Raw genomic sequence first — 22,929 nt, forward strand, 5'->3', positions numbered from 1 at the left:
TGGGTTAAGCCTGTGCCTTCAACCCAGGTCGTGATCTAGAACTGAGACCCACATCGGGCTTTCTGCTCAGCGGGGAGCCTGCTTTCTCCCTCTCTCTCTGCCTGCTGCTCTGCCTGTTGGGCTGGCAGGAAGGGGGCTACCAAAGATGGCGAAAGTTCCCGCCACAAGACCTGAGCTCGGACAGGAGAACAAAGGCCCAAGCAGGAATCTGAGACCCCCGCCCCGGGCTCCTGTGGACCAATGGGATCCCGATGAGCAGGCGGGATATCCAAATAAGGGAAACTTCCAAAAGACCCCTGAGCTTCCTCCGAGACACCTTAAAAGCCCCCTCCTCCCTGCCTTGGGTGCGACTTCCACTACTCTGCTTTCCAGAGTGGCGGAACCTCGCCCGAGGGTGCCCACCTCCTCCCTGCGCAACTTTCCTGGCTCCCCTTCTCCTGAGCCCTGAAACTTCGCCGGAGAGCGTTTTTAATAAATCTTGCCTTGCACCCACTTTGCCTGGTGTTGTGTTTATCTCGCCGGAAAAAACTTTACATTTGGTGCCGAAACCCGGGAAGGAGATTGAGCCCCCACACAGTGGGGAGGCTCTCTCCTTTCCCTGGCTGAACCGGACCTGCCTTTCCGAACGCCACTTCCGAAGCTGTGGTGAGTTTCCCCGATTCCGCGCCTCCTTCCGGAAAGCCCTGCCCTAATCGCGGCCGCGTCAGGGTGGACCCCGCCGGTCACCAGGTGACCTCCGTGACTCCGAGAGGCTGGGAGACGTCCTAACCTCTACGGCAGTCAACACAGTTTTTCTGCAACCCAGTGGTGGACGAGGGGACGCCTTCCTCCAGCCCTCGGGTTGCCCGGCAACGAATCGTGAGGACCTCCCAATCCAAATTCGACCCTAAAACATCCCGGGGGTGTTTTAGGCCTGCTGGCCAATCTTAAAACCCTGGAACTGGACCAGGACCTGCGAAAACGACGTTACTGTACTGTCGCTTGGCCGCAATACCGATTAGACAATCAGTCCCAATGGCCTCCGGAAGGCACGTTTAACTATCAGACTTTCATGGACCTAAATAACCTCGGCAGGCACCAAGGCAGATGGGCCAAGGTCCCTTATGTCCAGCTTTCTGGACTCTGCACTCTCGCCCCTTCCTCTGCTCTCACTGCTCCACCTCACAGGTCCTCTTGGCCCGCTCCCCTCCCCCTACCCTGCCACCCACTGCTCCCAAAGACTCTGACCTCTCCTCCCCATCTCCTCTCTCTGAACCCCCGGAGAGCTTCACCCATCCACTGACAAGAGGGCCTCTGGTTCCTCCTCCTCCTCCTCTTTACCGCGATCCTTCACCCCAAGGTCCCTTAAATTCAGGATTTCTGAACCAGCGCTCTCGTCTACCCCTCCTTCTCCCCCTCCCCACTCCTATCCGAACTCCTGACAAATTTATCCGCAGTAAACGGGAAACTCCAATCAAAGTTTACTGAAGGTCAAATAGGCTCTTGTTATTTGTTAAAATCTGCTAGCAAAGAGATGACTAGAACTGCTGGTTACTTGTGTCTCAGAGTTTTAATGGGTCATTCTTAAGGTAGCATTCAAAGTCTTTGGTAACCTTTAACAGAATGGGATAAAATACCCGAGCGCTGGTCGCCAGAACTAGGTTTACGCTTTTGAAATCTGTTGGTAAACACCTTTTGTGCTTAATTGAATTCTGTTGTAACAGCCGCAGGGCTACTGTTTGAGCTAGATGCTTTCGTAAAGAATGGAAGGGGAGACTGATCACCTCCCATTAGCCAGGGATACCCAAAGGGGAGGGTGTCCAATCTGTTTGAATCTGAAGAGTGCCTGACTGCGTGAATGTGTCTGTGTGGCTCCAGCCGCACTAGGGCTCGAAAGCCCCCCGCTGAGTTAGTCTGACCCCCAAGGGAGGTTGCTGGAGCTGAGGAAGTTTGAGTTCATGCGCCCTTCTCTCTACAGGACCTTTCCCAAATTGAGAAACGTTTGGGCTCCTTTTCGGCCAGTTCTGATAACTACATTAAAGAATTCCAGTATCTGGCCCAAGCCTATGACCTCACCTGGCATGATTTACATGTGGTCCAGACCACCACCCTCACCATAGAGGAGAGGGAACGCATCCAGGCTGCTGCTCAGGAGCACGCGGATCAGGTCCAGCTCACTGATGCTGGAGCCCAGGCGGTCCCAGCTGTAGAACCAGGTTGGGATTATCAGGATGGCCAAGATAGCCACTGGCGCCGCGACCGCATGGTCCAGTGTCTCATAGCCGGCATGAGGGCAGCCTCTAATAAGGCCGTTAATTACGACAAGATTAGGGATATTGTCCAGGCCCCTATGACAACCCCACCATGTTTCTTAACCAGTTGACCTAACCTTTAACCCAGTACATTCGCTTGGACCCTGCCTCTCCTGTGGGGGCCACGGTACTGGCTACTCATTTTATCTCTCAATCGGCACCGGATATACAGAGAAAGTTAAAGAAGGCTGAGGAGGACCCTCAGACCCCCATTTCTGACTTGGTGAAAATGGCATTTAAGGTCTTTAATTCCCGTGAGGAGGCGGCTGAGCTTAAACGACAAGCCAGACTCCAGCAAAAGGTTCAGTTACAGACCCAAGCCTTGGTAGCAGCCCTGCGGCCGGCCGGCTCTGGGAGCCAGCAGAGAGGGGAAACCAATCGCACCCCGTCGGGGGGCCTGTTTCAAATGCAGGGCCGAGGGACATTGGGCTCGCCAGTGCCCCAATCCAAAGCCGCCAACTCGGCCTTGCCCTCAATGCCATTTGATGGGCCACTGGAAATCCGACTGCCCTAACCTCGGGGTATCTTCGGCGCCTCAACGTGGGGGACCCCCCGAGATAGTAAGTCTGGTCTTTCAACTGCTTGGATTGGAGGATGACTGACGAAGCCCAGACTCAGCCACCCCTCTCACCCAGGCCGAGCCCAGGGTTATGCTCCAGGTAGCGGGTAAGTCCATCTCTTTTTTGCTGGACACGGGGGCTACCTACTCTGTTCTGCCTTCCTACTCGGGACTTACTCGAACCTCACCAATTACTGTTATGGGGATCGATGGGGCCTCCTCCAATCCTAGGGTGACCCTTCCCCTTACCTGTAGCCTGGATGGGTTTCCCTTCCCCCACTCGTTCCTATGATTCCTTCCTGCCTGGTCCCTCTACTGGGTAGGGACATTCTCCAGAAACTAAGGGCAACTATCTGCCTCTCCCCTTCCTCCCCTCTATCCACCTCAACCCGTCTCATCCTACACCTCTCCACTCCCTCGACCCCCGCTCCAGATGACCTACCTACTGTAGACCCTCAGGTGTGGGACACCTCAGAACCCATCATTGCTTCCCACCTTACCCCGGTTCAAGTACAGCTTAAGGATAACTCTAAGTTTCCCTCAAGCTCAGTTCCCTATTTCCTTAGCCCACCGCCAGGGCCTGAAACTATCATAGAACGGCTTTAACGTCAGGGACTCCTGATCCCCATCATTTCCCCCTGTAACACCCCATCCTCCCAGTACGCAGGCCCTCAGGGGCTTATCGACTGGTACAAGACCTTAGGCTTATCAACGAGGTCGTGGTCCCCCTCCACCCAGTCGTTCCTAACCCTACTGTCTCGCGTTCCCCCAAACACCTATGACTTTACTGTACTGGAACTAAAGGACGCTTTTTTCACCGTCCCCTTGCACCCTGATTCCTATTTTCTTTTTGCCTTCACCTGGGAGGATCCTGACACGCATGCTTCTGGACAATTAACTTGGACTGTTCTACCCCAGGGGTTCAGGGACAGCCCTCACATTTTCGGCCAGGCCTACAGACTTAACAGCAGTGCGTCCTTAAGGCCAGTACTCTACTACATATGTGGATGACCTCCTCCTCTGTAGCCCTTCCCTCTCGGTCTCGCAAGACGACACCTCCACCCTACTTAGCTTTCTGGGGGCCAAGGGATATCAAGTACCCCCCTCTAAGGCCCTCAACATGACCTTAGGGCAGCCCATCACGGTCTACTCTTCTGCTGACTCACAGAGCTCCTTAGCCACCGATCCCTGGCCCATCTGACTCCGTCTCCAGCTATTCCATCTGCTATTCCTAGAGAACCCGCATCTCTCTCTCTCTACCTCCCCCCGCTTAAACCCTGCAACTTTACTGCCTAAACCCTTGCCAGATAAGGGGTGGATCCAGGACAGGATTGCCCTGCCAGGCAATCTGGTGCACACCTTGATTACTGACCTCCACCAATCCCTCCATAGTGGCCCATAGGCTCTCCACTAATTTCTTCAGCCATTGTTCTATCATCCTTCCTTATCTAAGGTAATCAAAGTTGTCCACAGGGCTTGCAAAACCTGTTCTGCCATGAATTCACAAGAAGGAATCTGCAGACCAGGGCCTAACCAACAGCTCCGAGGTCATCAGCCGGGGGAAGACTGACACCTGGACTTCACTCCCATGCCCTGCCATAAAATTCATTCACAGGCTGGATCGAAGCATACCTCATCGCCCAGGAAACAGCAGACGTAGTGGCTACAATACTCATCGAGCGCATCATCCCGAGGTTCGGATTGCCCCAGACCCTCCAGTCGGACAACGGACCTGCCTTCATCTCCAGTGTAACCCAACAGGTAGCTGAGAGCCTCAACATAACCTGGAAACTTCACATCCCATACCACCCACAGTCATCGGTAAGGTAGAAAAGGCCAACAGGCTGCTCAAAGCCCAACTCACCAAATCTACCCTAGAAACCCGTCTTTCCTGGCCTACACTTCTGCCTATGGCTCTCACCAGACTCCTGGCTACGCCCCGCGGGTCTTCAGGCTTAAGCCCATTTGAATTACTATACGTCCGGCCCTTTCTTAGAAATCACAGCCCTCCAGCCATTTCCCCGCCTCTTTTATCCTATCTACCTTACCTCACTCCTTGCCCTAGGGATACCCCTCCCTATTGACTGGCCACTCCCCAACTTCAGGGCCACAAATAATAGGGTCCATATGGGCCCCATCGGGGGAAACATACATATTATTAATGTGTCCTCCCTTACCACCGCAGCTGCCATATCACTAATTCCTCCCTCCTGTACTGTACTCCCTCGGGAATATTTCTCTTGTGCCCTCAGGGAATCTATCGCTGCCTGACCACTAATGACTCCCTGGGCTGTATATTCATTCTACTATCTCCTACCACCATCTACTCTGAATCCCAGCTGCTGTCCATCCTATTTCCCCAACACCATGGAGGAAGGGCTGCCCACCTCCCATTCATAACAGGGGCAGGAATAGCCACAGGGGTGGCAACTGGAATAGCGGGGATAGGAACCTCCATAGACTTTTTCTTACAAACTCTCCCAAGCCCTGAATGATGACACGGAACGGGTTGCTGACTCCCTCACAGCCCTACAGACGCAAGTCACCAGCCTGGCAGCCTTAGCTCTACAGAACCGACGGGCCTTAGACCTTCTGACCACCGAAAAAGGGGGGACCTGCCTATTATTAAATGAAGAATGTTGTTACTTTGTTAACCAATCATATAGTTACCTCCAGGATCAAAGAACTCAGGGATCGGATCCAAGCACAGTGGCGAGACACATCCTCCTGGGGCCTGGACCCCTACAACTGGGTAACCTGGCTGCTCCCTCTGGCGGGACCTGTAAGCATAATCCTCCTCCTAATCTCAGTTGCTCCCTGTCTTTTCCGGTACTTGCAGGGTCGCCTACAAGAACTTGCCTGAGTATCTGTCAATCAACTCCTCCTCCAGCCCTACTCTCGCCTGCCCACTTCCGACTACCCCTACGACGACGCCCCCTGTCAGCAGGAAGTAGCCAGAACCAAGTCGACGCCCCTGACACCATTATATTAAGCAAAAGGTCGGAATGTTGGGCTGGCAGGAAGGGGGCTACCAAAGATGGCGAAAGTTCCCGCCACAAGACCTGAGCTCGGACAGGAGAACAAAGGCCCAAGCAGGAATCTGAGACCCCCGCCCCGGGCTCCTGTGGACCAATGGGATCCCGATGAGCAGGCGGGATATCCAAATAAGGGAAACTTCCAAAAGACCCCTGAGCTTCCTCCGAGACACCTTAAAAGCCCCCTCCTCCCTGCCTTGGGTGCGACTTCCACTACTCTGCTTTCCAGAGTGGCGGAACCTCGCCCGAGGGTGCCCACCTCCTCCCTGCGCAACTTTCCTGGCTCCCCTTCTCCTGAGCCCTGAAACTTCGCCGGAGAGCGTTTTTAATAAATCTTGCCTTGCACCCACTTTGCCTGGTGTTGTGTTTATCTCGCCGGAAAAAACTTTACACTGCCTACTTGTGATCTCTCTCCGTCTGTCAAATAAATAAATAAAATCTTTAAAAAAAAATAAGAATTTCAGCTTATCACTAAAGAAAGTCATCAAACCACAGGGAAGAAAGGAAGATAAGTAAAATGGAAATAAGAGGAATTGCAAAACAGTCAGAAAACAATGAACAAAAAGGAAATAAGTACATAGCTATCAATAATTGTTTTAAATGCAAATGGACTATTTTCTAATCAAAAGACATTGAGTGGCTGAATGGCTTAAAAAAAAAAAAAAAACAACCAAAATGACCACCTAAATGCTTCCTATAAATAACACACTTCAGATGTAAGGATACACAAGATTGAAAGTGAAGGTATGGGGCACCAGATGGCTCAGTCATTAAGCGTTTGCCGTTGGCTTAGGTCATGGTCCCAAGGTCCTGGGATCCAGCCCTGTATGGAGCTCTCTGCTCAGCGGGAAGCCTGCCTCTCCCTCTCCCACTCGCCCTGCTGTGTTCCCTCTCTAGCTGTCTCTTTCTCTGTCAAATAAATAAAATGTTAAAAAGAAAAGAAAAGAAAGTGAAGGTATGGGAAAAAATGTTCCACACAAATGGTAAAGATGAAAAAAACCAACAACAACAAACAAAAAGAAAACTGGGGTAGCTGTACTTTGACAAAATAGGCTTTAAAACAAAGACTGTTATAAAATACAAAAAAAAAAAAAAGATTACTACACAATATAAAGGGGCCAATCCAGTAAGAGGACATAACCATTTGTAAATATCTACGAACCCAACATAAAAGCACCAAAATATAAAAAGCAAATATTAGCAGACATAAAGGGAAAAATTGACAGTGCACAATAATAGGGGACATTAATATCCCACTTACATCAATGGATAGGTTATCCAGACAGAAAACCAATAAGAAAAATCTGGCCTTAAATGATAATTAGACATACATCTGATCTAACAGATATGGAACATTCTATCAAAAAGCAGCAGAATAAACATTTTTCTCAAGTACACATGGAAGATTTCTCCAGATGGATCATCTGTTAAGCTATAAAACAAGTCTCAATAAATTTTGGAAGATTGAAATCATATAAGCATTTTTTTCCAACAACAATGGTGTCAAACTAGAAGTCAATTATGAGACAAAAACTGTAAGAATCCTTCATATGGGGAGATTAAACCACATGTTATTGAAGAGCCAATGCGTCAATGAAGAAGTCAAAGGAGAAATTCAAAAATACCTTAAGTAAATGAAAATGGAAGTACCACTTAACAAAATCTATGAGATGCAGCAAAAGCTGAGAGGAAAGTTCAGAGTGATACAGGTCTACCTCAAGAAACAAGAAAAACTGGGGCACCTGGGTGGCTCAGTCTGTTAAGCATCTGCCTTAGGCTCAAGTCATAATTCCGGAGACTGCGGCTTGCATGGGGGCTCAGCAGGGAGTCTGCTTCTCCTGGCACTCCCCCTGCCTGTTCTCTCTTTCTCTCCATCAAAAAAATAAACCTTAAAAAGAAACAAGAAAAATCTCAAGCATTCTAACTTTATACATAAAGTAAGTAAGTAGAAAAAGAATAAGAAATGAAGGCCAAAGTTAGAAGTTAGAGCAGAAGTAAATGAAATAGAGTTCAAAAAGACCAATGGATTTAAGAGTTGGTTCTTTGGATTTTATCAACAAATTTTACCTACACTCACCAATAAAGAAAAGAGGGGGTTCAAATCGACAAAATCAGCAATGAAAGAGAATTGCAACTCATACAGAAATATACAGGATCATAAGAGACTATTATGAACAACTACATGCCAACAAACTGGAGAAGAAATGGATAAATACTTAGAAACCTAAAATCTTACAAGATGAATCAGGAAAAAATAGAAAATTAAATGACTGGTTACTAGTAATGAAATTGAATCAGTAACCAAAACCCTCCTAAACAAATAAATTTCCAGAACCAGATGGTTTCACAGGTTAATTCTACCAAACATTTAAAGAATATTTAATACTCCTTCTCAAACTATTCCAAAAGATTGTAAAGGACGGAATGCTTCCAAATTCATTTTACAAGGCCAGCATTACTATGATGCCCAAAGTAGAACACTACAAAAAAAAAAAAAAAAAGGTAGGTACAGGTCAATATCCCTGGTGAATATAGATGATAGGTGCAAAAAATCTTCAATAAAATATTATCAAACTGAATTCGACAATAATGTTTAAGAATCACACATCATGACAAATGGGATATTATTCCTGGGATTCAAGAATAGTTCAACGTCCACATATCAATCAATATTATAGACCACATTAACAAAATGAAGGCTAAAAATCATTATCTCAATAGATGCAGAAAAAATATTTGACAAAATTCAATATTCGTTTGTGATAAAAACTCTCAACAAGGTACATAGAGAAAACATACCTCAACATAATAAAGGCCATATATATTAAGCACACAGCTAATATCCTACTATGAAAAGCTAAAAACCTTTCCTGTAATATTAGAAACAAGACAAGGATGCTCACTCTCACCACCTTTATTCAACAAAGTATTGGAAATTCTAGCCACAGCAATTAGGCAAGAAAAAGAAATGAAAAGCATCCAAATTGGTAAGGAAGAAGTAAAACTGCCACTATTTGCAGACAGTATCTTTTTCATATAGAAAATCTAAAAATTCCACCAAAATACTGTAACAACTAACAAATGAATTCAGTTAAGTTATATGGTATAAAATCAACATGCAATAATCTATTGTGTTTCTATACACTAACAATGAAGAACCAGAAAGAGAGATTAAGAATACAATTCCATTTATAACTGCATTTAAAAATACCTAGGGAGACAACCATGAGAAACTATGGACTCTGAGAAACAAATGGAGAGTTTTAGAAGGTAGGGGGTTGGGGGGATGGGTGGTGAGCCTGGTGATGGGTATTAAGGAGGGCATGGATTGCATAGAGCACTGGGTGTTATACACAAACAATGAATCATGGAACACTACATCAAAAACTAATGATGTACTGTATGGTACTAACATAACACAATAAAACCAAAACCAAAATCAAAACCAAAAATAATACCTAGGAATCAATTCTACCAAAGAGGCAAAAGACCAGCACATCAGAGAATATAAGACATTGATTAAAGAAAATGAAGAAGACACAAGTATAAGGATATTAGCTGCTCATGGATTTGAAGAATTAATTTTGTGAAAATGTCCATATCACCCAATCTACAGTGCAATCCCCATGAAAATCCCAACGACATCTTTCATGTAAATGGAACAAATAATCCTAAAATTTGCACAGAATCAAAAAAGACTTCAAATAGCCAAAGTCATCTTGAGAAAGAAGAACACAACTGGAAGCATTATGCTCCTTGATTTCAAGCTATATTACAAAGCTAAAGTGATCAAAACAGTATGGTATTGCCAACAGTATTAACACAAAAACAGACACCCAGATCAACGGAAAAGAGTGGAGAGCCCAGAAATAAAACTATGTATATTTGGCCAATTAATTTACAACAAAGGAACAAGAATAAGCAATAGGGAATGGACCTTCTCTTTAATATTTGGTTTTGGGAAAACTGGACAGCGACATGCAAAGGAATATAACTAGACTACAATTTTAGACTATACACAAAAATTAACTCAAAGACACCAATGTAACACCTGAAAACCTATAAAGCTCCCAGAAGAAAGCATAGGCAGTAAGCTCCTTGACCTTTGTCTTGGTGATGACTTTATAGAACTGATTCTAAAAGCAAAGGCAATCAAAGCAAAAAATAAACAAGTGGGACTACATAAAAAGCATCTGCACAGCAAACAAAACCATCAACAAAATGAAAAGGTGATCTACTTAATGGGAAGGGAGTATTATAAATTATACATCCAGTAAGACATTATTATCTAAAATATATTTTAAAAACTATATAACTCAATAGCAAAAAAATTGGTTAAAAAAATGGGCAGAGGATCTGAATAGATATTTTTCCAGAGAAGACCTACAGATGGCTAATAGGCACATAAAAAGATGTTTGACATCACTAAAAATCAGGGAAATGCAAATCAAAACCACAAAGAGATACTATTTCTCACCTACTAGAATGGATATTATTAAAAAGAGAGAGAGAGAGAGAAAATAACAGGTGTTGGCAAGGATGTGGAAAAAGGGAACCCTTGTACACTCTTGGTGGGAATGAAAATTGGTGAAGCACTATGGAAAAACAGTATGGAGTCTGGTAGCTCCTCAAAAATTGAGGCTTCTCAAAAAATTAAAGGTAGTAAAGGATAGAATTACCATACAATCAATAAATTCACTTCTCAATACTTATCCAAAGAAAGCAAAAATACTAATTTGAAAAGATATATGCTATATTATATTCATTGCACATTATTTATGTGATGGATGAATGGATAAAGAAGATGTGTATACACACATACACACACACAGAGTAGAAAACTAGTCAGACATACAAAAGAATGAAATCTTGCAATGTTTGACAACAGGGATGATCCTTGAGGGTATTATGCTAAGTGAAATAAGAGAAACCAAAATATTATTTGATCTCACGTATATGTGAAATCTAGAAAACAAAACAAACAACAACAGCAACAACAAAACCCTCATAGATACAGAGAATAGAATGGAAGTTCCTAGGGTAGAGGGGGTTAGGGTATGGGCAAAACAGGTAAAGGGTATAAAGTTCTAGCATAAATAGGTCATGGAGATGCAATATACAGCATGGTGACTATAACCAATAATATTATAGTGTATATTTGAAAACTGCCAACAGAGTAAATCTTAAAAGTTTTCATCATAGGAAAAAAAAAATTCTTTTGAGACAAAGCAAGAAACTTTTTTTTTTTAAAAAGATTTTATTTATTTATTTGACAGAGAGAAATCACAAGTAGGCAGAGAGGCAGGCAGAGAGAGAGAGGAGGAAGCAGGCTCCCCGCTGAGCAGAGAGCCTGATGCGGGACTCGATCCCAGGACCCTGAGATCATGACCTGAGCCGAAGGCAGCGGCTTAACCCACTGAGCCACCCAGGCGCCCAAGCAAGAAACTTAATTAGAGAACAATCTGATGGTTACCAGAGAAGGTGGCTGGGGGATGAGTTAAATAGGTGATGAGGATTAAGGAGCACACTTGTTGTGATGAGCACTGAGTGATGCATGGAACAGTCAAATTACTAAATTCTACACCTGAAACTAATATAACACTGTATGTTAACTGGAATTAAAATAAAAAGTTAAAAAAAAAACAAAATTTTTGTAACTTTTTATGTTTCACCTTTTATCTTTTCATTTATTTAGGTCTTCTTTGAGTTCCTTCATCACCATCTTGTTTTCAGCATAGGATCCTGTATATATTTTGTTAGATTTATAGTCGAACATTTCATTTTTTGACTCTGTTGTAAATGGTATTTTTAAAATTTTGGTTTCCAATTGTATATTGATAATATATAAAAATATAACAGATTTTTATGCATTGACTTTATATCCTGACCTTGTTTAACTTAGTTATCATAAGTTCTAGGAGTTTGGGTAGATTCCTTTGGATTTTCTACATAGAAAATTATGTTGAGTGTCAGTGAGAACAGTTTGTTTCCCACATTTCAATCTGCAGGCCTTTTCTTTCCCTTGCTTTATTGTATTGGCCAGAACTTCCAGTATGATATTGAATAGGAGTAGTGAGCATGGACATCCTTGCCTTGTTTCTGATTTTACCATTCAATGTTTCACCATTGAATTTTGTCATGACTGAGTATGATGTTGCCTATATTTGTTTTTTCTTTTTAAATGTCCTTAATCAGGGTGAGAATGTTTGCTGAGAGCTTTTACCGTGAATAAATGTTGAATGTTGTCAAATGTTTTTTCCTATCCATTCATATGATCATATAGTTACTTTTAGTTTCCCAGTGTGGTCAGTTACATCACTTGATTTTCTAATACTGAACAGGTCTGCATTCCTAAGATGAACCCCCACCTTCCCTCCTTTGGTTATGGCATATTATTTTTTTATATATTGCTGAATTTGATTTGCCAATATTTTATATTTTTACATTTATATTCTTAGGGGTTATTGGTCTGTAGTTCTTCTTTTGTTTGGATTTCAGGGTTATGCTAGTCTCATAAAATAAATTGAGAATTGTTCCATCTTCTATTTTCTGAAAGAGATGAGGTTGGTGTTTTTTCTTCTTTAAATGTCTATAGAATTCATAAGTAAAACTAACTGGGCTTAGAGATTTTTTTCTCTATAAAGTTTCAAACTACATTTCAATTTCTTTAAAAGGCAGGCTTTTTATAAAAATTCCCGTTGTTTTTTTTTTTTTTAAGTTTTTTTATTTTTATTTATTTGACAGACAGAGACCACAAGTAGGCAGAGAGGCAGGTGGAAGCAGGCTTCCTACGGAGCAGAGAGCCCGATGTGAGGCTTGATCTCAGGACCCTGAGATCATGACCTGAGCTGAAGGCAGAGGCTTAACCTGCTGAGCCATCCAGGTGCCCTAAAAATTCCCATTTCTAATTAAAAAAAAAAAAAAAAAAAAAAAAAAACCTCCAGAAAATTAATGTCCATTTATTTCAGTGTACTAATTGGTGAAAATAGTTTCAAAGGAAAGAAAAGATATGGTCCTACTTTAAAATAATTTTGGCACAGTATTAGTGAAAAAGCATTTTCAAATGGATATATACAATTCAAATGGATATATATGTGACTAAACACAGAATAGCTCAGTGTTTAAGAGCATGCATGAACTTTGACAAGTGACAGATATATTTGGTTCTGTAACCCTGGGCAATTAACTTCCATAATATTTCCCCCCCTCATTTGTAAAAGAGGAATAATACTACACACATGGCTGAGTTGTTTTAAGGATTAAATGAGTTAAGGCAAGGGATTCATATAAAGTAAACACTTTGTAGTAGCTATCATCAGATATCATCCAGATTTTACTGGAAATTTTGTAACTATGTATACAGGAAAGAGAGAATAGTATCATGGATTATTAGTAAGTACTTTCCACTCCTCTACAGAATTATGTAACTTAGAGATTTTTAAAGAAATTTAAGTGCTAATGCTTTCAGTTTTATTACTCTGTAAAACATTATAATTGATTATTTAAAATTCACGAAAAATTCTATTACTTCCAACTTCCTGCTCTAGATTTGTAACTTTTCTCTGCAGCATTCTATTTTTTTAAATTTCACTGTGATTATCAAATACCATAATGTAGTCTCCTATTTAATAAAAATATGCTTGCTCCTGTTTTCTTTCTAAATCAAATTCTTCAATATACCATGCTCTCCCTTTGTCTGCCCTGTCCAGTGTATTGATAGTTTTTCTGCAGAACAATGAGCAGGACTTCTGAGTTTGAAGACACTATTCACTTACTTCCCTAATAAACAAGATTAAAAGAAGCTGACTGATAAAAGAGGAATATATCACATTAACTTATAAGCCTGTTAACATGAAAAGCAAGAAAGCAGATTGGGCTTACTTTGGATATGGTCTTGTAGTCATGTCATTGTTATGGCCTCAGCAAAACTGATAAGGTTCTATTTAATCAGTGTTCCCCAACTTTTATTAAGTTGCTTGCTTTAATCTTTCCTTATATCCCTGGTCTTTAAAAAATGTGGTCTCATTAAACACTACTATGGATATAGAATTAGATATAAAGTGTGAGGTAGATGATGCTTTATAAGGAGAGGAGGGAGGGACTGGTGCTGTTGGAGATAGAAAACTTAGAAGGTGATGGATTTTAATGAAGTTTTGAATGCTGGGAAACTGGTGAGGAGAACAAACAAAAGAAAGTGGTAGTGGGTGCTCTGGTGGGTGCTGAAAAATGAACAAAGGTATGCAGGTACAGAAGAGCTTGTTTGTGTTTGTGTGGGTACATGGTGTGGGGATGGAAGGAAGATTTGCAGGGAGAAAGGGCTGGAACTTCTGTGCCTACATGTGTATTTCAGGAGAGGAGAGAGTAGGCAGGGAAGGTTACAAGAACAGACTGTTCAGAGAAGCTTAAGGGCTCTGGAGCCAAACTTTCCAAACTGTAATCCTGGCGCCACCACTTATAAATTGTATGCCTGGACAAGTTGACTAAACTCTGTTTCTTCATCTACAAATCAGGGATAATCATGGAAACTTCTTCATTTGGGTTACTATGCCTGGCTCATAATAAGCTCTATATAAATATTACTATAGAGAAATTGGTTGGCAGAGTCGGAAGGGTCAGATGATGGAATGTTTTGAAAGCTAATAGAATTTAGAGGTCATGTGAAAGACTACTTTCGTTTAGTCAATTGAACATAATGTTATTTTTGGTGTTAACGAATATTGGCTTTTAACCGCAATCAGATGTGCTCAAGACTTCATTAAAATTATATTTAAATTTTATTTAATTTTCATGCTACACCAAACTTCTATCTATACTTAAAAAGATGATGGGGTGACTGGGTGGCTCAGCTGGTCAAGGGTTGGACTCTTGATTTCGGCTCAGGTCATGATCTTGGGTTATGAAATCAAGACCCACATCAGGCTCAGTGGGGAGTCTGCTTGAGATTCTCACTCTCCTTCTCCTTTTGCCCCTCCCCCATTCCTGCCCCACCAATAAATAAATAGATCATTTTATAAAAAATTAGAAATAAATAAAAGGATGATGATAAAGCACACCAACCAAGATGCTAAAACCCAGGTCAAAGTCTTTTATTGTTTGATATTATTTGACTCTTTGGAATCAAAGGGGGAATATTATCTAAAGAGAAAAGGCAGCCACCATGAGGGGCAATTAAGTGATAGAAGGTGAGACTGTAGACTGAGGGGTAAAAATGGACTCAGGAGAAACAATCGTGCAAGAAAACCATATTTTAAAATTTAGAGAATCATAGGTAGTTCAGAAGAATTTGAATGTTTTAAAAATAGCAATGGTCAAATGCAAGTTAATACTGAGATTGAATTTATTTAAATAGGCTAAACATTAAGCAGCAATAAAGGAAACTTGTACATGGAAATACACTTAACATTTTGTGTAAAAATTGCCTGAGCCTGGTACCCCTTCCCCTTCCCCATCTCCCCCATCCTTGTGAATAACAGACTAAAAATATTACCTGTCCCTCTTTTCTTCCAAGGACATCTTTCTTTTAGAGTCTTATCTTTAGTTGTTGTTTTTGTTGCAGGCAGGTCAGAGTTATTGTATTGAATTTCCAGTTAAGTGAGAATGCCTACCTCCCAAGGCTGCATACCGCCTGCCCCCATCACTACCCGCTTTGGGTGGAAGCCCTAAATTCAGCAAAGGAGGAAGATGAATTGTCCTCTGAGAGAAAGGATGCAGGCCATTCCTTTTGAGAGGGTTAGGTTGTATCACAGAGCAGTCAATTGTTCTAAAACTAAAAATTGTGTCCTTGCTCTCGAATTTGTTCCTATCCCAGTCTAGGTCATCTCCATAAACAGCATTTCTACTCATTCTCTGGCTCTGGTCAGAAACGTGACATTCATTTGTGACTTCTTTTTTCCACTTATCTTCACTCCAGTTCATTACTAAGTCCTGTCCATTCTGCTACCAAAATATACCTCAAATCTGTCCACTTTGCTCTATCTCCATGGCCATCACTCAGACACCACTGGTCTAATGTTTATACAAGTTAGAAAAAGGATTCCCTTCCCCTGGGCAGCTGTTGGACCTGGACTTCAACCCTATTTGCCATCTTTGTGCAGGACATGAGCTCTAAAATCCTGCATGTTGGTTCTGGACCCCAGCCCACTTCATGATGCTCTGTTGTAATCACATTTACTTTCTGCCTACATCCACTCTTGTCCCTTTCCAATCCATTCTCCACACAACAGAGGGACTACTTTTAAATTCCCACTTTTACTTCACTTCCTAATAAAGCCTTCAATAGGTTTCTACTGCTATTGGAATGAAATAATCCTGAACCCTTACCATGGCCTATAAGGTTCTGTATGGTTTGGCGCCTAGTTCCCTCTTTTATCTTTACTGGCATGGTTTTGCCTTGATAATTTTCAGCCACACTGCCTTGCTTTGGTTCCTGAAACTTGCCAAACTTTCCCCTTACCCCAAAAGACTGCCTATCTTCTCTTGGCTAATTTTTACTCTTCCTTCAGGTTTCAGTTTAAACGTTACTTCTTTATGATAGCCAGCCCTGAATCCAAAATCTAAAGATCTCCTCATAGCACTCTATTTTGTAATCATACTTAACACATTTGTAATTATACATTCACTAGTGATTTACTTGTTTAATATTCTTTTTCTTTACCATATATGCTAAGCTCCACAGGATCATTCCACAAGGATCATTCCTGACTTAGGTTCAGTATCTTTCATTCATCCAAGTTTCTATTCAAGTTCATTCTAAAGATCTTCTCTATGCTAGTGACTATACTAGATGCTAGGCATAGAGAAGTGAATAGTCAGACGAGGTCCTTGCTCTTACGAGGGAAACATAATCAATCAATAAACAAATAAGCAGACAAGATGATTACAGATGTTGATATGTATTATGCAGGAGACTCTGGGCTCTTTAAGCTCTGAGATCTGTTGTATCAATGCCAAATGTTTTGTTTAGGACAAAGCTAGCTGCTAAACATAACTGAAGAATTTACTTTGCTCATGCAAAGTCTGAAACAAATATTCATGATGGGTGGATGGCTCTCTTCCAAGTGGTAATTCTGGGACTCAGGCTCCTTCTAATTTGTGCTCTGCCATCTTTAGCATGTGGCCACAGAAGGGAAACAGCATGGAAGATTGATTGTGGAATTATTATTATTATTTTAATGAGCTAAATCTAGATGGTTACACCTAATTGCAAGGGAGGCTGGGGAATATAATCTCTGTACTGAGGAAGAAGAAGTAAATAGATTTGGTGATCAGCACTTCCAACATTACCTGGCACCCTGGCATAATGAAGAAACAAATATAAATTAGAAATACAGCTTGTTCTAAAAATTTTTTTAAATCTTTGAGTGTACATGGAAATCAGAATTATGTCTGATCTAGTATATTGAATCTCCAATCCCCAGGGATCTAGAAAGTCTTTAAAATGAAATTAGTGAATTTATTTGTTTCTCAGAATTAAACACCACAGTTTTAAAAATTAATCTATGTTTTTACTTTAATTCGGGGTCACCTTCAAGGTTTCCATTTTTATTTCTCATGGCTTTTAGCCTGTCCCAAATCTTGGCACTTCATAGCCCCTCCATTCGTGGGTTTGGATGATTGTATTAGGACAAGTCCCTACTCAAGGCAATAGAACGGACCAGAAGTGAGAGACACTCTTAACAATTTGGGAATCAGTAGATTTGAACTTGTAGGCACGCACGTAAATCACTTATCAATTCTTCACATATATTTTATGGCATTCTTCATAATTGTATGCTCTAAATTAAACACGGTAGAAGTTTTAATTATTCTTTGATATCAAAGCAGACACATGGTCACATGTTTCTGGTAATCTGTATTTAAAGCTTTTCTATTCTTAAACTGGTTTTTATGTCCTCACTGCATCTTAGTATTAAAAGCACAGAAACACGGAGCTCTAATGGACCTCATCAACTCGAAATATTTACTTGTTAGCTTAACTTCAGGCTCAGTTCAGAAAGAATCTGAAATCTACAGTTTACCGATTTATCCTACAGAGATTAAAAAAAAAAAAAAATGAAACATGCCTGAATCCATGTCAAATTGGTTTTAGTTTACTCTTCCTAAGAGAGACTCCTCCTTGAGGTAGTCCGAGGGTACGGGCACGGTCCTGGATAGCAGTTTTGCACATCTAGTAAGGAAATTTATTTAGAGTCGAGCGTGGCAGGTAGAAACACTCTATGGCTGAGAATGAGCGATGCGGGTGTTTCCGTGACCCCTGGAACGGAAGGGACTGCACTTCCACTAATGGGACCTTCAGGAAGTCGGAGAAGTGCAAGCACCGTAGCTGGGAGTCCTTTACACCCCGTGGGAGTAAGGGTACCAGGGGTCCAACGCCCCGCAGCGGAGCCGCCCGGAGGTGCCTGCCCGGCGCCGCAGGGCGCCCGCCACGCCCCACGCCGCCCTGCAGGCGAACGCAGGTGGCGACGAGGCCCCGCCGGGCCACCGTACCGCTGCGGATCGGGCCTCTCCTCCCGCGCCGCCCTCCGCCCCCAGCCTCCCGGCGCCGCGGCAGCTCTGGGCAGGCAGCGCCGCCGTCGCCACCGCCGCCGCCGCTTCCTCCTCTGCAGCCGTTCGGCCGCTGCGTGACGCGTCGTTTCCTCCCAACATGGCGGCCGGGGCAGGTCGGCGGTGATGGAGGCCAGTCCGCGGCCGCGGCGGGTGTTAATCCCCACAGTAGCCAGGGCAGCCGTATTCTCTCTGGGTTTCTGAGACGCCGCCGCCGCCGCCTTGTTCCTTGACTCCCGGCAGACGGCCGCCCGGGCTGGGCTCCCTCGCCGCCCCTGGGCCGGAGGGGCGAGTGAGGGGGGTGGCCGGGAAGCGACCCCAGGCCGGGAGAAGCGGCGGTCCGACGGGCGCGGCCCTCAAGGGGCGGCCTCTCAAGGGCTGGTGAAGATCTCTGCGCCCCTCGTCCGCACCGCGGCTGCTCCCACCTGCCTGTCCCTTCGTGATCCTGCCGCTGCCCTCCACGCCTCCTCTCCCCCACTTCCACCCCCTCTTCTTTCTCTCTTCTCTTCCTCCCCCTCCTCCTCCTCCCCTCCAGCCGCTGGGAGCCGCGGGTCGGACGAGCCGCCGCCTCCTTCTCTGCGTCCATGTATGAGGGGAAGAAGACGAAGAACATGTTCCTGACCCGGGCCCTGGAGAAGATTTTGGCCGACAAGGAAGTGAAGAAGGCGCATCACTCCCAGCTGCGCAAAGCGTGCGAGGTGGCGTTAGGTGAGCGGGGAGGAGGCCCCGGGGTGGGGGGGTGGGCGGCGCGGCAGCCTCCACGGGAGGTGGGGTCGTCTGGGGCTGCCTTAGGCCGGCGCCACTGACCTCAGGGAGCCCTCGCGAAGCTCTTTGCTCCCCGGCTGGAGTTGACAGTAACTCGGCTGGATGTGGGGCAGCGGCAGGGTGGAGGAGGAAGGGCAGTTAGCGAGGCTTCGGGAACGCGGCAGGGCTTGGAATCGACTTGAGAGTATCGAGATTTTGTTGCGATGCGGACGGGCTAGCACCCTTTGTGATGAGCGGAAGATGAGCTGTTGTTTATTAGCTTGGAAATTGAGGTAGAGCTGATTCGTCAAGATTGGGCGTGGGAAGGGTTCCGTATCGTAATTTTGATAACTTTGTCTATTGGTGTGGTACTTTGGAAGACAGACCGAAGTTGTTCCCTGTTGACAGTCTTGAGAAGGGGTCTGGCAAGAGGTGTAGCCCATTCTGACATCTCTCCTCCTCCGCCACAGGAAAAACAGAGTGATGTTGTTTGTGACTGGGCTGACCTGGAAGAACAAGACCAGAGGTTAAGGGGTGGGGGTGGCCATATAAAAGCCAGGAAGGGAAGGACCTTTAAATATGCTGGCTTTAGTGACAAGGAAGGGAGGGCTTGGAATGGGGAAAATGAAAAAGACAATGACACCCACCAGCCACATGTCTGGACAGTGGCAGCTGCTCTCAAGCTTGAATTCTGATTTATAGTTCAGACGGAGGAGATCTAGTGTATTGAATCCCATAGCAGTGTAAATCCAAACAATACCTATAGTGAGGACAAGCAGATAAAGAATTGTTAAAGGGGGAACACTGATCTATTGCATCCATTAAAGATGAAATCGTTTAGGGAAAGACTAGGACATTTAACACAAAGATTAATTTCTAATGCTTCTGTTTTTATTTTATAGCAGTGGAAATAGATTACATGAAATTGACAAGAAAATCAAGCTCGTTAAATGGGCTTTGGAAGAAGTGTTCTTGAAGGAGGAAAAATCTGGAAAACTTAAATGTGTGTTAAAGTAAAGAGTGAAGACAGGAAAGACCTTTTAATTATTAAAATAGAGTACTTTTTAAAAAATTGGCACAAAAAGCTATACTGTTTTTCTTTTTAAGCTATTTTAAGGTGTGATGCTATGAAAAATATTACTGAAGAAATTTCATTAAAATTTTTTTGAATCTGTAGTATAGTGGGTTTAAGTTTAGTCCTTTGGCCCTTCATGAATCAGAAATTAATCTTTTTATCCTTGTAGCTAGTGAAATACGGTTCTGGGTATATGAGAAAACCTTGTATAGCGAAAAAAATAGAATTTATATAGGTACTGAAAGGAGTAATTATTGAATTAAGGTGGTATGAGGGAAGAAATGCTTTTGAGTTTTTTAAAAGAATTATGTGTAGGTTTATAAATAACTTGCAGGTTAAAGGACTTAAGAGTTGCAAAGTAAAGTTTTAGTTTGAGACCACATTTTCCATGTTAATTTTATTTTTAGTACACTAAGTAATAAGTATTAGACCAATGAAATGGAGTGTATCTTGTATATGTATTTTTTTTTTCTGCTCCAAAATGCCAATAAGTTGAGCGTGTTTTGATGGAGAGTTCTGTGGAAGGAGAACTGGGGATCCTGGGTTTAATTCCCAGTTCTGTTATATTGCAGTCAAGTCATTGGGCCTTAGTTTCCTTCCTTGTAAATCAGGATATTGAACTTAATTATTGTAAAGTTTCATTTCCTCTAATGTGCCATGACCGTGAACACAATTTGGTTAACTTGTGCACTGAGTATTCCTGCCCTTCTTGATTGGCATCTTTAGAGGGCTTAGGGCTTGGTCCTTGCGGTTTAGGAGCTACTTGGTAGTGTGTGTTAAGTGTACTGGGAATTGTCTTTTGCAGATTTTGCTGGTTTTACTTTTTTGCCTGCCTCTTGCATATAGTTAGCAGAAGCTTGTTATGAGAAATATGACTGCTCAGGCAAGGACTAGGCAACACAATACTTTTTTAAAGCTGTATAAGGCTTTTTCTCAAAATTTATAAAAGTTATATTTAGTCTCCTGCAAAATCTCATTGAGCTCAAGATAGTGGATCCCTGATGGATGAACTTTGTTTCTTTCCTTCTAGTCATTCACATACATTATCACAAATTGGTAGGGATAACCCCTTTCATTTTTACAGGAAATGCAGTGTTTTACAATAAGATGGTGTCTTCAGATATGTATTGTCCCTGGAAACTATTATAAGTCTTCTCTTTTTTCTCTTCATTATTGAGAATCCAGACCCACTTTGGTCTCTTGATAATCACTGTGGCCATCAAGCAGGAATGGTAAACTGGAAAGGACTGGTGTGGTCATCCCTGATCTAGATTAGGTTGTGAGTGGGTAGGAGTTGGATGGTGGAAGCATAGAAGTGAGTGCTATAATCCTTCTAAATATACTTTCTAAATAACCCTTCTAAATATACCTGCCTGCATTCTTCGTCCTCCCCACCCCCAAATATTTATTGAGCACCTACCAAGGAGCTGACTGGAGACAGAATAAACAGAAAAGTATATAGTATGTCAGACTTTCAATCCTTTAGTGTTTTAAAATCATTTTATTGCCATGTGAGGTGATTTCAGAGCACTGGTATTCAAAATTCCGTTACCTTTTAACAATGGCCAGTTATAGTTTTTCTGTAAATAATGCTGTTGAAATTACAGTTCATCACATATTCTTAAGAAAATGATATTTTTTTGGTTAAAGTAAAACTTTTAGCACATCTCATCAAGATCAGAAGAGATTTCACTTTATTAAAAACAAAATTCATCCTCAAAGATACTGCATAAAGGAAATTTTATTTTATTTTCACAGAAAAAATAATGAAAACTTTAAAGGGTGTGCAGATTATTTAAAATTATCAAATTATTTTACATTTCAGACTTTATTTTGAAGTACAGAATGGTTTAAAAAAACAAACAAAAAACCTTCACATCTACATTGTTACAATCAGTGTGAAGCCCAGGGGAGAAGAATAGCTCCAGGTTGCCCTCTCTTGGTTCCTGCCCCACTACAGCTTTCTGCGGCTAAGACAACTCTGCAGAGGCCTTCTAGGCTGCCCTAGCTTAGCGTGATCCATTCGTGCTCTCTAGAATCCTGAATTAAAAATAGTCTGGCCATCTGCTGGCAGATGAGACAACAGCTGAGCTATTTTTAGGTTCAAAGAATTTAGGATTGTTGCAGGATCTGACTTGAAGGTAGCATTGTTTGTCTTGGGGAGGGTGCATTTGCGCCCTATTCCAGTTAGGCCTCTTAAGTTTCAGGAGTTTCTTTGATGTTAGGGCTATGACTAGTTCAACTTCGGCTGCTAACATCAGGTATGGACAAAGATATTCTGCAAATGTTAAGATGAACTAGTTCAAGTTTGGAAACTGGCACTGACACAGAATAGGAGTGAAAGGGTGACCACAAGAAGGTTTTAGAGGCAAGGGAGGCATGCAGGGGCATTCATAAGGGTGGAATCCCTTGAGATATGGGAGAATGGAGAAAAAGAGGATTTTTGAGGGAAGTAATTTTTGCATCAGACAGCGTATGAATTTGTGTTGTTTATTGTATCCTAAAGTGATCCTACTGATTTAATTTATTCAAGAGTCTGTTACCTGTATTATAGTTACCCCCAGAAATGTAGTTATAACATTTTACAGAAATTTACAGAACTTCCTACTATACCTCCAGTCCCACCCTTATTTTGGTTAGCAGTGTTATAAAAAAGAGATATTTGGGTGGAGGGGAATTACT

General features: G+C 42.7%; 1 protein-coding gene and 1 long non-coding RNA gene across 3 annotated transcripts in view; both read left to right on the plus strand.

Annotated features, from left to right (window-relative positions):
- Positions 1–365: 365 nt before the first annotated feature.
- Positions 366–5,720, plus strand: LOC131826747 (uncharacterized). The gene is made up of 2 exons (XR_009351727.1): positions 366–645; positions 4,466–5,720. It is a non-coding gene; the product is annotated as an uncharacterized LOC131826747 (long non-coding RNA).
- A 12,798-nt stretch (positions 5,721–18,518) lies between these two features.
- Positions 18,519–22,929, plus strand: part of ARFGEF1 (ADP ribosylation factor guanine nucleotide exchange factor 1) — a 155,210-nt gene continuing 150,799 nt past the window's right edge. Inside the window, exon 1 of one of the 2 annotated variants that reach the window (XM_059166286.1) lies at positions 18,519–19,136. In XM_059166286.1, the coding sequence (XP_059022269.1) occupies positions 19,013–19,136 (124 nt within the window). In that variant the 5' untranslated portion in view covers positions 18,519–19,012. The remainder of the gene's footprint in view (positions 19,137–22,929) is intronic. The other variant, XM_059166287.1, reaches the window with a different exon arrangement.

This window comes from Mustela lutreola, chromosome 3 (genome assembly GCF_030435805.1).
Source record: "Mustela lutreola isolate mMusLut2 chromosome 3, mMusLut2.pri, whole genome shotgun sequence".
NCBI lineage: Eukaryota > Metazoa > Chordata > Mammalia > Carnivora > Mustelidae > Mustela > Mustela lutreola.